At 41.9% G+C, this 14322-nt stretch overlaps 2 protein-coding genes across 2 annotated transcripts; one reads left to right on the top strand and one right to left on the bottom strand.

Annotated features, from left to right (window-relative positions):
- Nucleotides 1–774: 774 nt before the first annotated feature.
- Nucleotides 775–7121, bottom strand: ttc5 (tetratricopeptide repeat domain 5). Its single transcript, XM_063464250.1, has 9 exons — nt 6873–7121; nt 4929–5061; nt 4627–4838; nt 3034–3184; nt 2850–2941; nt 2518–2721; nt 1609–1823; nt 1350–1494; nt 775–1263 (listed from the first exon to the last, which is right to left on the bottom strand). The coding sequence occupies exons 1-9, from the start codon at nt 6933–6935 to the stop codon at nt 1144–1146; spliced, it is 1335 nt and encodes a 444-aa protein (XP_063320320.1). The 5' UTR covers nt 6936–7121; the 3' UTR covers nt 775–1143.
- Nucleotides 7122–7342: 221 nt separating this feature from the next.
- Nucleotides 7343–12705, top strand: mettl3 (methyltransferase like 3). Its single transcript, XM_063464264.1, has 11 exons — nt 7343–7577; nt 8763–8953; nt 9046–9516; nt 9617–9792; nt 10485–10698; nt 10812–10999; nt 11766–11804; nt 11889–11997; nt 12154–12219; nt 12302–12414; nt 12496–12705. The coding sequence occupies exons 1-11, from the start codon at nt 7475–7477 to the stop codon at nt 12614–12616; spliced, it is 1791 nt and encodes a 596-aa protein (XP_063320334.1). The 5' UTR covers nt 7343–7474; the 3' UTR covers nt 12617–12705.
- Nucleotides 12706–14322: the final 1617 nt, after the last annotated feature.

The raw sequence follows: 14322 nt of genomic DNA on the forward strand, positions 1-14322 counted from the left end.
GCTTTAAAAGAAAAAGTACAAATAGATGATTTCACATTTCTGTGTCATCAGATTCACATAATGAATATTGATGATTTCCAACGATCATTAAGAAACAGTAGGTGGTCGGTCAGAGGCTTTATTAGAGAAAGAGGCACAACACCACTGGATCCTCAAAGTTTCATAGCATCAGAGACAGTGGGAGAAGAAAAACTTTAGGGGAAGAGAGATTTTTAAAATGTTATTTTGGACCAAAGATTTTATGGGATTTTTCAGGTTTATTTATCAGATTCTGCTGTTTTCCACTACATGCAGCATGACCATTTAAATGTATCTATTAATTTACATAATGCTACAAAAGATTTGCTTCTGGAAACACTTTATGCAGTGCTGTGGAAATTTAATAGCAATAATCTGAAGTAATCATTTCCTGTATGACCTTATCAGCCTTTCCTGTTGTAGTAGAGGAATTTTGGCCCACTCTTCTTTATAGCCATGCTTCAGTTTATTGAGGTCTGGACTTTGACTGGGTCACTGCATAATCGTGTAGTCCTGTAGAAAACCTTCATTTTCACATCACTGTATGTATCCTGTTATACAAAGCAGGAAACCTTAAACCTGAGCCGTGATCAGTTCTTTATTGGAATCGAAGATGTGACGTGAATGAGTTTTTCACTGCAAATTCAAAGCAGTACAAGCCAGACCATAAAAACTGGTTTGTGGAGACATGAGTTACAGTGAATAGACAGCATGCTGAAAGTTGATCATCAGGCCATGTCACAACTTTTTTAAACAAACAAACAAACAAAAAAAAAAAAAAAAAGGAAGTACTTGTTATGGGACAACTCAAAATGTCTTTTTTAAGAGCTTTAGTTTTAACATACAAGAAAAAAAATACACTTAAAAAATTAGACATTTTTTTTCTGTCTCCCTCTTTTTTTTTTTTTTTTAACTGAGGTCACAACTGTCACATCACAGGTTCTTTCCTTTACAAATAACCCACGTTCTGCCCCACACCCACTGCGTATAAAAAAGGTTTATAAATACAAAGAAATGTAACACGGTGACCTATTTACAGAACTGCATAAAACTGCTACAACTACTTCAAAATCCAGCAAAAAGAGAGAAAACGAGAAAGCTTGGTCCTTGGGCTTTCAGTCTGCTTCACTCGCTCTGAGGCTTGTAGCTGACGGAGGCAGCGATCTGACTTTTAACGTTCTGCTTCTTGCCATTGACGATGAGCAGCAGAGGAGAGTCCACTCGTATACTTCTAAAATCAAATGACTGGTAGAGAGGACAAGAGAGGGTCACACACTCAGTCAGACATTATTGCTCTGACCGTAAACAGCATTCATTAATGCAACACTTACCTTATCTTTGTGGGTTATACTGTGTCGTTTGACTTGAGGTTCAGGAATGACTACAGAATCTCCTATTAGGACGCCCCAGCTATCTGCTGTGTTGTAAACCATCACCACTATACAAGTCTCCTCACTGTCCACCATGCCAAACGTACTGGAGAAAAAAAAAAAAAAAAGATTGCAAGATTTTACATTACTTCACTTTTACAGCCAGAGTCAAGCTGCACGTGCATTAAAGGACCATTACTGTTAAATAAGATTCTCTTACAAGGCCATGCGACCCTCTGAGGCCAGGCTGAACACCACCTTCCCCAGAGCGGCCAGCCCAGCATTGTGGCCATGTGTCAGGGAGGAAAGTGTCCGAGATTCCAGGCTGCCCACGCGGCCTGTCGGGGAGCGAAACTGAGGGGACGAGCAGGGGCCCAAAGCAGACGTGTTGAGGTTCGACAGCATCGTCCGTAACCGGCGGGCTTTCACCTTCCCCTGAACACACAAGGCAGACTGAAGCTTAAGGGAAAAACTAGAGTCAAGTATGCGCTTTGCTGCCATCATGTGGTAAAAAAAAAAACAAAAAAAAAAAACTGACTTGTACGTCACTCTGATAAGCATTTATAACAGTGGAAGCAAACAGGCTCAAAGGTCATGTGCTACTCATACGCATAACTACGACTATAACAATAAAGACAACATGCGTAATAAAAAGATGATGACATTAAAGAAATGATGTGATCTTAAAATACTTGAATTACGTTAAACCACTTCAGTTAACTCTACATTTCTTTTCTTTTTTTTAAATCCATACTTGACTCAATGACATGATTTCTGTAGCCATTATTTTGTGTCAGGAGTCGAGGCCTACATCGTTCAGATCACCCGTGTCAGCGAGACACATTATAAAGAGTTTTACTCTAGATAGAAATCACTTTGCTGCCACTGATTACACGTCAATCATTAACATTTTGGAGTATCACTGGGTATTTTACAGCATCAACATGTCAGAGCTTACTTAGTCATTGATAATATTAAATCCAATGGTGGCTGATAAACCACCTCGGGGACTCTTAGCACGACCAAACCACAGCATGATTTTCACCGACTTCTTTTCTGTGCGTTTTTGTATAAGGACATGCAAACAGACATAAACAGTATGCCGGTACTTTTGTAAAGAGTCTCCTACCTTGTTCTGTAGGAGTTCGGTCACTTTCTCCAAATATTCCAGCAGCTGCTTCTCTCGCTCTGGTGGCTCCTTCCAGCCGGGGTCGAGCTCGGCTGCTCGACTGTAGCCGGCGAGCGCAGACCCGTACATCTCCTCGTACTGGAACAGCGTGGATCTGTTGAAATGCAGCTCCGGGTAACAAGAGGCAGCTCGATCCACCGTCTCCTGTACAGGGGGAAAACGGGAATAAAATACAGATGGCATGTTGATTATTTATTATTATAATTTTTTAAAATTTTTTAGTTATTTATTGATATTCCCTCTGGTGTGTATCCGTTTAAGTCTGTACTCACAGATTGTGTGTAGGCACTTAGAGCTTGTTGAGATAGCTGTGGATTCTGTCCACAGGTGAAAAACAGCGACACGTAAGCATTTCCCAGGATATCTGTAAAAACAAAGGCAGAACAACATGAATTAATGTTCCAACAGTCTTTAGCATCTCTAACAAAGAGCACCGTCTGTCTTCACTCTACTCACACCAGGACGTCCCATCCTTCACGTCCAGCTGCACGGCCTGCCGGGCCATGTCCACGCTTTCCAGCACCTGCTTGCCGTGAGCGTCGTTGTCAGCCGCGGGCAGCTGCCTCAGCACCATGGACAAGTTACGAAGAGACACTTTGTTCTTGCTCTACAGAGGTGGAGAACAAACCACACATACATGAATGAATCCTAACAGAAAGGATAGGAGATGTTATCTGGATTAATGCTCAGAAACGGCTTTTAAATTCACCAGATATTGTTGCAGATCACTTCAGTGGAAGTACTGACAGGGATTGGAGAAGTGGGGATATTTCTCCCACATTGGCTGTCTGTTAAATCCAGAATTGAATTAAAAAATCCTGCTCCTCACAAACAAAGTCTTGAATAATCAGGCTCTCATTTTAAAGACCTCATAGTACCGTATCGCCCCGTCAGAGCTCTTTGCTCACAGACTGCTGGCTTACTTGTCATTTATTAGCTTATAGTTAAGCATAGCTGGATCAGGTGACCCTGAACAATCCCTTAGTTATGCTGAAATAAGCTTGGGCTTAAACTTCCCATGATTCACTGAGCATTTCTTCTTCAATCCCTGCTTTTCACTCACAATGTGCTTATACACCACTATTGTATCAATCAGTTTTCATTATTAATCTCTGGCTCTCTTCCACTGCGTCACTTTTATCCAGTTTCCCTCCCCTCATCCCCCACAGGTCACAGCAGATGGCTGCTCCTGCCTGAGTCTGGACCTGCCGGGGTTTCTTCCTGTTAAAAGGGAGTTTTTTCTTCCCACTGTCGCCAAGTGCTTGCTCAAAGGAGGAGCATCTGACTGTTGGAGTTTTCTCTGTATTATTGCAGGGTCTTTAATATAAAGCGTCTTGAGTGATTTGGCGCTATATAAATAAAACTGAACTGAATCAACGTGACAGTTTGGCATTTTAAAAACGTGGTAGTTTTGTAATTTGACAATATGGCTACATGTTTTTAAGCACACAGCATTATGTTTTTTACAGTATTAAACAGAACACAAAAGTGAAGTTATTGAATATTTTCTTTGCTTACCAAAGTATGTAAAGGTCTTGTTTTTGTATTACTGATTCTTGTGGTGTGAATGGACGAGTCTGAATAACTTTCCAGCTTTACCAAAGTCAACAACTACCCATCACACACATCCAAAGAGCTGAACATATTGTTCAAATAACTAACTATGGTCGTGTTTAAAGCTTCAGACCAACAACTATGGAGATAATGAGGTAATATAATCAGCCTCTAACAGATCTGTCTGCCTGAGCAGAGATCAGCTGAACACAAACCAATTTGAAGTGGATTTTGGGTTTCCTGGTTTGGGTTCAATGATTAGAAATGTGGAGATTGTTTCACCAGTAACTGGAAACTTGGGTCATATCACATAAACTGAAAATGTATGAATATGTGTATGACAATTATTCATAATAAAGTTTGAATTACAAGAGATTCCCGGGATAAATTGTGGAAAAAAATGAAGTAACCTGGTGAAAGCAGGAGTGTTTGCAGGTATGGAATGTGAGAAGACAATAAATCAAAGAGGACAAACCTTCCTTTCTCCATCATTACCTGCTGTAAGGCACCAGTGAAGCAGTTTTTGGCACCGATCAGGTCTCCTTTTTTCCAGTACTGCTCCCCTAACGTGTTCCAGCCCTCCACCAGGCCAGGCTCCAGCTTCACCGCGCGGGACAGACACTCCTCTGCTGCAGCGCTGAAGTCTGGAGCCACGTTCAGACATCGTCCCTTTTGCAGCAAGAACTCGGCTTTGTGTTTAAAGGCATCTGTTGGAAGTTGTAAACGGAGCAGTTGTGAATGAAAGCCTGCAAATTAACTCACTTTTTTTTTTTTTTTTAATTTAAAGAGACTCTTACCTTCTTTTTCCTCCAGCTTCTTCAACGTCTGTGCCATCTCTTCTGCTACGTCGCTGTGTTTCCGTCCTGCATCCTCCACACTGCGAGTCTCAAAATAACAATCTCTGAATTTATACAGCTCATCCACCAGCTCCTGTCGGGAGAGAAGACATGAAACAGACATAAAAATAGATCAAAAACACATTTCTCTCAACCACATCTGCCTGTAGTACAACACTGAGACACAACAACACATCAACAAATACTGCTGAGGAGCAAAACTACCTGAGTAACTAATCATTTAACTAGTACTAACAGTTTATACTACACTTGGGAATGTTCTGTGCAAAAGTCTTTAGCCACTGCAGATTTCTTTACATTATGTTAGAAAACAGGTGTACAGAGATTTATTAAAAATTAATAAACATACATGGAAATACAGTATACAAAGGCAAAAAAAAAAAAAAAGGAGTCTTTGGGAATAGTTCTTGTGGCTTCTTTAATGACATTCAAAGCTCTTCTTTGGATGTTGGCTGTCTTTTGTTCTGTTCTCTGTGGAGATGATCCTAAACCCCTGAAGAAAAAAAAAATGGAGCCACTGCCCATCAGACGTTTTCCACATGGATCAAAATATGACGGTGTTCAGAATTTCACTAATTTTGACAAGATCTTCAACATCACTGGCTCTCATCAGTACATACTAACAATGATTTGGACCAAAAAACACTGCGATATGTAAAATTTGGGTTCATCACTCCATCAGACCTGTTGCCACTGATTTTCAGTCCAGTTGTTGCGTAAGTGGGCATACTGCATTTTTCCTATTTCTTAAGGACATGACTTTCAGGTACTGTTCCATCTACTGTAGATATTTTTTAAGCCTGTCACTTCTTTTTTTGTCCACCACTTGTTCAGTTTCCTTATTTTTCTTAAGGACACACTGCACACCATGCATAAGATATAGCATAGTTTTACGCTAATATCTCTTTGGGAATCGCCCATTTGTGCAAAAATACCGTTTTCTGTCTGTCAAGCTGTGTTATCTTTTGCATTTTCCATAGATACGACTAAAGAAGTTGGAAGAAATTATGCATTTTTGTGACAAGCTGCTGGTAAAAAAGTCCCTAAAGAGACAATTAAAAATGGGTTCTTTGCCAACATGTCCGTTATGTGTAGACATGACAGCATTTTCAGGCTTGGATGATTCACATTTCACTTTGGAGTAATTTAAACAAACAAACAACAGCATTCCTATGAAAATGGTCAGGTATAAGATCTGGACTGGAAAGGGGTGAAAAAGGAGCCAATGTCAAAAGAAACACTTTGAAAGACCTCCATAAAGCCTGGAAAACTATTGCTCAAGACTACTGAAAATATTAGTACAAGACTTTTGTGCGGCATTGTGTTACAGCGTGTTCACTGTTAGTTTTTTCTCGTTTTCTAAGTTAACCATACTTCACTCCTAAGTGAACTTCTGCTACACAGTACTCCCAGAGTGAAATATTGGTATTGAAAGAGTTCGTTTTTGTAACATTATAAGGCATGAAACATCGAAGGGCCTGCAGAGAACAAATCAGTACAGCTGCACTCCTCATCCTTGGTGCACTAAACCCGAGGCACCCTGACAATGTGGTGACTCAGCAAGAAGCGCACAGATCCAAGCAAAGCGCGAATATCAGCCCGTTATCTGGTGGTTTAAAGCTGTGGTGTGAAACATCTGTGGCCAATCTAGCCACAGAAGGGTAAGTGTGGCACTCCTGCACCTGACATACCAGCAAAACTTAAAGCTAGTACTAAAAAAATCTGTCCTTCGGCGTGACAGCTGCAGCCAGCTGTTGTAGCAACGACTCTTTCTGGAGACTCCCAGGAAGCAACATACCGTCCTCACGGGAAGCCAGCCGGGAACAAAGGCTGGAGACAGTCGGAGCATTTGAATAAATGTGTGATTCCGCTGAGAAGAGTTACCTTCATAATCTGCAGCTCGTCTTTGTTTTCCACAGCCTCACCACTCTTCTCCTCTTCCGCCATCTTTGCGTTAGAGCATGGAGCAGCAGCAAAATCTGACAGCGAGCTGGAACAAAATGCACCAAGTTACTTAATAACTATTAGATATTAGTCTATACGGTATGTCTGCTGCCACAGAAAGGTAATTTCTTTAAGGATGCATCGCGAGTGCAGTCTGTTTCAGCACAGAGGAAACGGGCTTTTAATTTCGGCGACGCCGGAAATTGAAGTAGTCCGTACTGAAAACGAATCCGCCTGGAAAATTAACAGATGAAGTTTAACGTGATGACTGATTTAGTTACCAACATGCCACCTTCGTAGACTGAGATATATATGTATTATATTTAACATCATATACCCTCAATCCTAAAACCACGACAAATCACTACGAAAGGGGAACGTTTAATCCCAATCAAGATGCTACCCGACACACGTTTTTGTGTTGCACCGCACCCGCTTCCCTCCAAGGGTGGACTGGATTCAATTTTTGTTTAGTTTCCCGGACACTCGGTGCTCGGTGAGGCCAGTATTGGTGTTTTTCCTGCAGTTGAGTCCAGCTCGTCATGTCGGACACATGGAGCAACATCCAGGCGCACAAGAAGCAGCTGGACTCTCTGCGGGAGAGGCTGCAGCGACGGCGGAAAGATCCGGCTCAGCTGTCCGCCGGTAGGTTCAGGCCGGGCAGTGCCCAGCTAACGCTGGTATTGATATCAAAGGGGTAGTTCCCCCCATATATTTAACTTTACGTATCTTAACTCAGGTCTGCAGTGCTGTGCAGCCATCTAGACTGTGTAAGCTGCCGTGTTATGGCGATATCGTTTTCCTCTGGTGCTCTAAGCGCCAAATTACAAATAGAAAAGCTTTCTATAAACAAGGAAAGAAGGGGGTAACATCCACTAACCTTGCCGTGAGTGGTTTAATTAAAGAACGTAATATAGTTATTACTATGTCTGAACTACACCTTTCAACCATATCACTGGTGTTACTGACGGTGTGGCAAGATGTAAATAAACATCAGTGGGTCCCCTCTCAGCTGAGATCAAAGTTAGCTCACTGAACACGCCATCCTCTCCATCCTGCCCGCACTCTCTTCTTCAACTCTCTTGTCTTTTGCTTTGGGTGGTGTAAGTTAATCGGTGATTTTAAATCGGATGTGAGTTAGATGAAGCGCTTAATGTGTATAGGATAAAAATAATTGTATTTAGATGTGATTGAAGTGCTCGGGAAATCTTGAAAAGCACAGAAATGCACTCCAGTCCATTCATTTAGTAGCTGATTTAATTGATGCCTTCGCTGACAAAAGGGGAACGGAGTTTTATAAAGTGAAGGTGGGGTTTTACTCGGTTGTTGTTGGAAACTGACAAAATATTTTGTTGATTCTTGTTAAACATAATGCAACAAAATTATTATCTATATTATTGATCAGTCAGGTATTTTGTTACAGATAAACTGTAAATTAGCTCAAAGAGTCCAAGCTGATGTTTAGAGGTTATTGTAGTAATTTGCTATAAAGCTGCCTAAGCTCATTTGCTTTGATGCCATGCTGGGGATGTAGCAGTGTATATCAACAGTACGAGCACTGGAAAGGAAGAGGACATTTACCGATGGCAGTAATTAATATGAGCTGAAAAACTTTAAAGCAGTTCTGCTGTTTCGCTATGAAGATTTCCCTAATTCCTCAAAACAAAAAGGAGTAACAAAGGATAATTCTTGCACCAGTAAATTAAACAACTATTTTTATAATTACTTAACCTTTTTATCTAAAAGTTATGAAACTTTTCAGGACCTCAAAATTGGGAATATTGACAATTTTCTCTGAACTCAATGCTTCATCCTTTGTTGTCCCCTCAGATGGTGGCGGCAGCACAGACGGCTCCACAGTCAGGAGTGACAGCCCTGCCCCGGCAGTTCCGTCCACCTCACAGGAGGAAACAGAAAAACCACCAGACCCCGAACTGGAGAAGAGGCTGCTGGGATATCTGTCTGATCTGAGTCTCACACTGCCGACAGACTCCCTTTCCATCACAAATGAACTCAACAGTGTGAGTTTTTGTCTCCATTGCTCGTGTTACCCTTGAACTCAGTGATGTGGGTTTATTTTTGACATCTCTATTGTGTTTGCTTCTCATCACAGTCAGAAACAGCCGTTAGTCACGGCTGCATCCAGAGCCTGCTGCTTAAATTCTCTGCTCAGGAGCTCATCGAAGTCCGAGAGCCCACCTTGGCTCCTACTTCTTCTTCTTCTACAACTTCCTCCTCCACGTCGACCCCCACAGTGGTCGTAGCTGTGGACCACACAAAACTTTGGGCTATGATTGGATCTGTAGCTGGAGCCCAGAGAACTGGAGTCAAGAGAAAAGCAGAAGACCAAATGCACAGCAAAAGGGCTGCAGGCTTCTCGCCCTCGCTTCAGAGCTCTGCTTCTCCTCCTCACTCGTCAACCACATCGCTGACGCCGGCCTCCTCCTCAGAGCCGGGGCCTTCGGCGTCAGGGAGCGGGACGGAGAAGAAGGGCAGGAGCAGTAAAAGCCAGTCGTCTCATTTGGACATGGAGATCGAAAGCCTCCTGAACCAACAGTCCACCAAGGAGCAGCAGAGCAAGAAGGTAACAGAGGGTTGTTGTTGTTTTTGGTTTTTTTGTAACTGATTAAAAACCGGCATTTCATTGCTATTGCAGCTTTCATGTGACTCTCCTTCATGTCCAGTTAAGCCGAGAGATTCTGGAGCTGCTGAACGCCAGCACAGCCAAGGAGCAGTCCATCGTGGAAAAGTTCAGATCCCGCGGCCGAGCTCAGGTCCAAGAGTTCTGCGATCACGGGACCAAAGAAGAATGTGTTCGTGCTGGAGACACGCCTCAGCCATGCACCAAGTTACACTTTCGGTCTGTATTTGCTTCACAAGGTCTGACACTGTTACAGACAGCCCCACAGATTAAACTGCCACCAACAAAAAAGCATGAAATCAAACACAGCAGACATGATAATAAACTAACAAGACTAAAAGTTTATTTCCATGACAGTCCTGGATTGTCCAGATCATGAGAATACAGGCTGCTGTGCTACAGCTTGAAAAGAGCGTATCATAAATATTACAGATTATATAAATGGGAAATTCTAGCTGACCTGCTAAGTACATTTACCCATTGATCGCTTTCTTTTTTAAGTATAGCAGATGTCCATTAGTGTTTGAGTAATACTCTCTTTGGCCTGCAGGTGGCACTGTGATTATGCTAAATACTCTATATTTGATATAAATATGAGAAACGCCACATTTTGAGAGTGTTCTGCTCATACATGTGTCTAATGTGCTGCACCAGAAGTTTTATTTTGCATCATTTTAAGTTTTCTAATGCATAAAGTTTGGAAAACTGTCCTACATAAAGAGGGATTCTCTGCCCACTTCTAATTATATTCAAGTTTAAATGAAAGAATCTGGAATTTAAAAGGTCATCAAGCATCTCCTTCTTCTTTTACCTCAGTGAGCATTTAACAGCTTGAACCTTGCATTAACCACAGACTCCGAAACACTATTTTTTTTAACTTTGTGATGTTAACTTTATGTTTTGTCATGCAGTCGCATCATCAACAAGCACACAGACGAGAGCCTCGGCGACTGCTCCTTCCTCAACACCTGTTTCCACATGGACACCTGTAAGTACGTCCACTATGAGATCGACAGCCCCCCGGAGACCGAGGGGAACCTGCTGGGGCCCCAGGCGGGGACCACAGAGCTTGGTCTCCACGCAGGGGACACCGACAGCAATGTGGGCAAACTCTTCCCCTCACAGGTGAGGAGGAGGATGGGATGATTTAAAAGAAGCCTATGAGACTGGACACATGCATGTGTCCTGATGTCTTTTAAGATTGTAAAATAGTGTGATTTATGTGCTTTGGTACTCAGTGGATCTGCTGTGATATCCGCTACCTGGACGTGTCCATCCTGGGTAAGTTTGCCGTAGTGATGGCTGACCCTCCATGGGACATCCACATGGAGCTGCCCTACGGTACTCTGACCGATGACGAGATGAGAAAACTGAACATCCCCATCCTGCAGGATGACGGCTTCCTCTTCCTCTGGGTCACTGGCAGGTAACTAAAAAAGTCCAGAAATCTGACTCAGTTAGCAGGACAGCTGACCACTTTATGTCATCATTTAACTCATAGCTGAATGTTTCATTTGATCTACGAAGTAATGCCCCTCAGCCTGTTTAAGTTAAACTTCTAGAGAATAATGGCTGCATTTTTCCCTAGGAAATGTTTTCCCTTAAGATGAGACTTCACCTAGTTTACTACAATTTAAGATAAATGTTTTAAAGTCTAGATTAGGTAAATAGATAGATAGATAGAAGCTTGGGCAACAGACAATCATTGACAGAATGAAAGACTGGGTAAAGAAATGGGGCATGTCGGCATTCGGCAAGGCTCTAAAGAAGTAGACTTTTAGCTGGGAACAAGGTGTTTAAGTGAGCAGTGCATATATGCCCAACATTAACATGTGGCGGTGATGGGGAAAACCTGGTGGCTTAGTTTGCATTGGCTTAGCAAATAAATCTATCGAACAGGGAACTTGCACAATGCTTCTCTGTTCTCATTAATATGACATCGACCGCACGGTGCCAGATCTCTACAGTTTTACATTCACTCGTCATAAATGATGAGAAGCCCGGTCAGTGTTTGCGTACAGCTCTTCACTCAGCTTCAGCACGACAGGAAGCTGGCACCACTTTGTGCTGCTATTCAGGTTAATTATTTACCCAAAGAAGGTCACTACATGTCTGACAACTGATATTTCCCCCAATCCTAAACATTATTCTTAGAAATGGTATTCAGACTCAATGTTCTCTTCCTGTTTCAGGGCTATGGAGCTGGGCAGAGAGTGTCTCAGCCTCTGGGGGTAAGTTTTCCCTTTCTGTCACCATCGTGTCATATTTTCCCCCTTATTTTTTTAATCATTTTTGCCTTTATCCTCCTCTCTCAGTTATGAGCGTGTGGATGAAATCATTTGGGTGAAAACCAACCAGCTCCAGAGAATCATCCGCACCGGCAGGACGGGTCATTGGCTGAACCACGGGAAGGAGCACTGCCTGGTAGGTTTGAACCAATCTCAGTGTTATACTGTGTGGACGGTCCTGGTGGGGTTTGGGCTCGAGGAATTTAACCTTCAGCAACTTTTTGCTTTTGTCGTTCTTAACCGTCCAATAGCTGAACCTGTGTTGCCTCATTCTAAACATGTTTGTCTTCAGGTTGGTGTAAAAGGAAACCCGCAGGGGTTCAACAGGGGTTTGGACTGTGATGTCATCGTGGCAGAGGTAAACAGCTGTAAATCCTCTGTTATACGTGGTGTCATTACCCATAATTCCTTCAGCCTGAGTCATGTCTGTGCGCTCTCAGGTCCGCTCCACGAGTCACAAGCCAGACGAGATCTATGGCATGATAGAAAGACTCTCACCCGGCACCAGGAAGATTGAGCTCTTTGGTCGACCCCACAATGTCCAGCCTAACTGGTAACATACCATCATGCTTTAATTTAGAAACCAGCGAGCTGCTCTACACACCTCACAATGTCTGTGTCGTTTCCTGTCCAGGATAACTCTAGGGAACCAGCTGGACGGCATTCATCTGTTGGATCCCGAGGTCGTGGCTCGGTTTAAGAAACGTTATCCAGACGGCGTCATCTCCAAACCCAAAAACATTCAGTCATCATAACTTCTCACGTGTTTGAAGAAGTTTGTTTTCAAACTGTTTTATTTTTTTTATACCTGTAAACATTTTTTTAATAAATATTGTCCACTAGATGCCCCGTCTCCATCTTGCCTGTGTACTTTTCACGGCTTCTCTGCATGTTACCCATAATGATCACATCGCCGGAGCTCCACACGATACCATATTATTGCGATTTTTAATAAAACATGTATTGCAACTTATCACATTTTTTCAACAACAAATTATGTCCTCAAAGCTAAAAGTTTGTCATCTGTTTTATCCAGTAAGATAAAGTTATCTCACTTTTTTTTTTTTTCCTGCAAAATGAGACTGTCAAGCAGACCTCCACCGTCACTAAAACCTGCCATAAATGTTGCCATAAGAGCGAGCACGTCTAATATCAGTCCACAACTTGGAAGTTATGTGCAATCTGTTTCTGATAACACACCAATTAACTGCGATAAATCATCAAAAATCACATCTGCTGCTGTCTACACAAACAGAAATTCACATTTAACTATTAGATTTGCACTCAGTAAACTTCCTGTTCCATAGTAATATAACCAGAAAACAAACAGCAGGCAGCCAGTCGAGTTGGGCTCATGTGCCTGAGCCACTAGCTTATTCTGAGTTAGGAAGCAGCTTTGTTAAGGTCAGTGTCCAGTGTTGAACCGCGAGTTTGCTTAGGTGATGTTTTTTGCAGATGGTGGTGCACGAGATGAGCCCTCTTGTTTGTAGTATTCCTGGAGTATGTGAATTTAGTTTTTAGAAAATGTCAATATTTGGTATCCTTGTGTCTTTACAATATTGTCAAGCAATATATCCCCCAGCCCTAAAAAACACACCCGAGACATTTTGATACAACTTATTTTATATTTGCTTAGTTTAGAATGAAGATATTTTTGACATACTCTGAATTTGAACAAGTGATCATTAGTCTTTTTTTTTTTGATCAGCATTTAACAGTCATAGCTTTTCAATTTGGGCAAATACAGAAAGGTTTTCTTAAAAAAACAAAACAAAACAAAAGTAAAACGTGCATTTTATAAACACAGCCAGAGCGTCTTTTTTTCTAATTAAAAATATTGATCAGAATCAAGCAAGACTAACGAATTACCTATCAGAAATAAGCTGCTGTGTAGCTCGGCTTATTTCATACGGTGGCCCTGTGGTGCACAACACAACCGGATTTCAGCAAGCCTTTCTGAAGTATCAGGGCCACCGTAGATCTCACAGATGACTATTAACTATTAACAACACTGCTGTTAAACAGACTCAGACCTGGTCAGCAGATGTTACACACAGTCCCACCTCATGCTTTTACAGTTAATGTCTTTTATAAAACAGCAAACCATTTTCTGTTTTATTATCTCACTTTAAGCTAGCAGGGTTCTGTGTCACAGAGCAGGATTAGAAAGTTATTTCACGATGATGCCTTAATGATGAGGTTTAGATAGTCACACACTTCATCACACTGAATGCTATCTTCCTCCTCTTGCTTTGTGAAACAGACCTTATTAACTCCAGCCATGATCTAATCAGCAAATTGATCTTTTTTTCCACAAAGGTAGTCAAAAAAAAAAAAAAGAAATACAAAAGAAACACAGTAAAAAAAACCTTCCAAACAGAAGACAAAGTAATGCACTTATTGGTAGTGAACGCTGTAAACAACTCTCTACATTGTCCTCGCCCTCATCAGTATGCCCGAT

The sequence above is a fragment of the Pelmatolapia mariae genome, linkage group LG3_W (assembly GCF_036321145.2).
Source record: "Pelmatolapia mariae isolate MD_Pm_ZW linkage group LG3_W, Pm_UMD_F_2, whole genome shotgun sequence".
NCBI classification, from domain to species: Eukaryota; Metazoa; Chordata; class Actinopteri; order Cichliformes; family Cichlidae; genus Pelmatolapia; species Pelmatolapia mariae.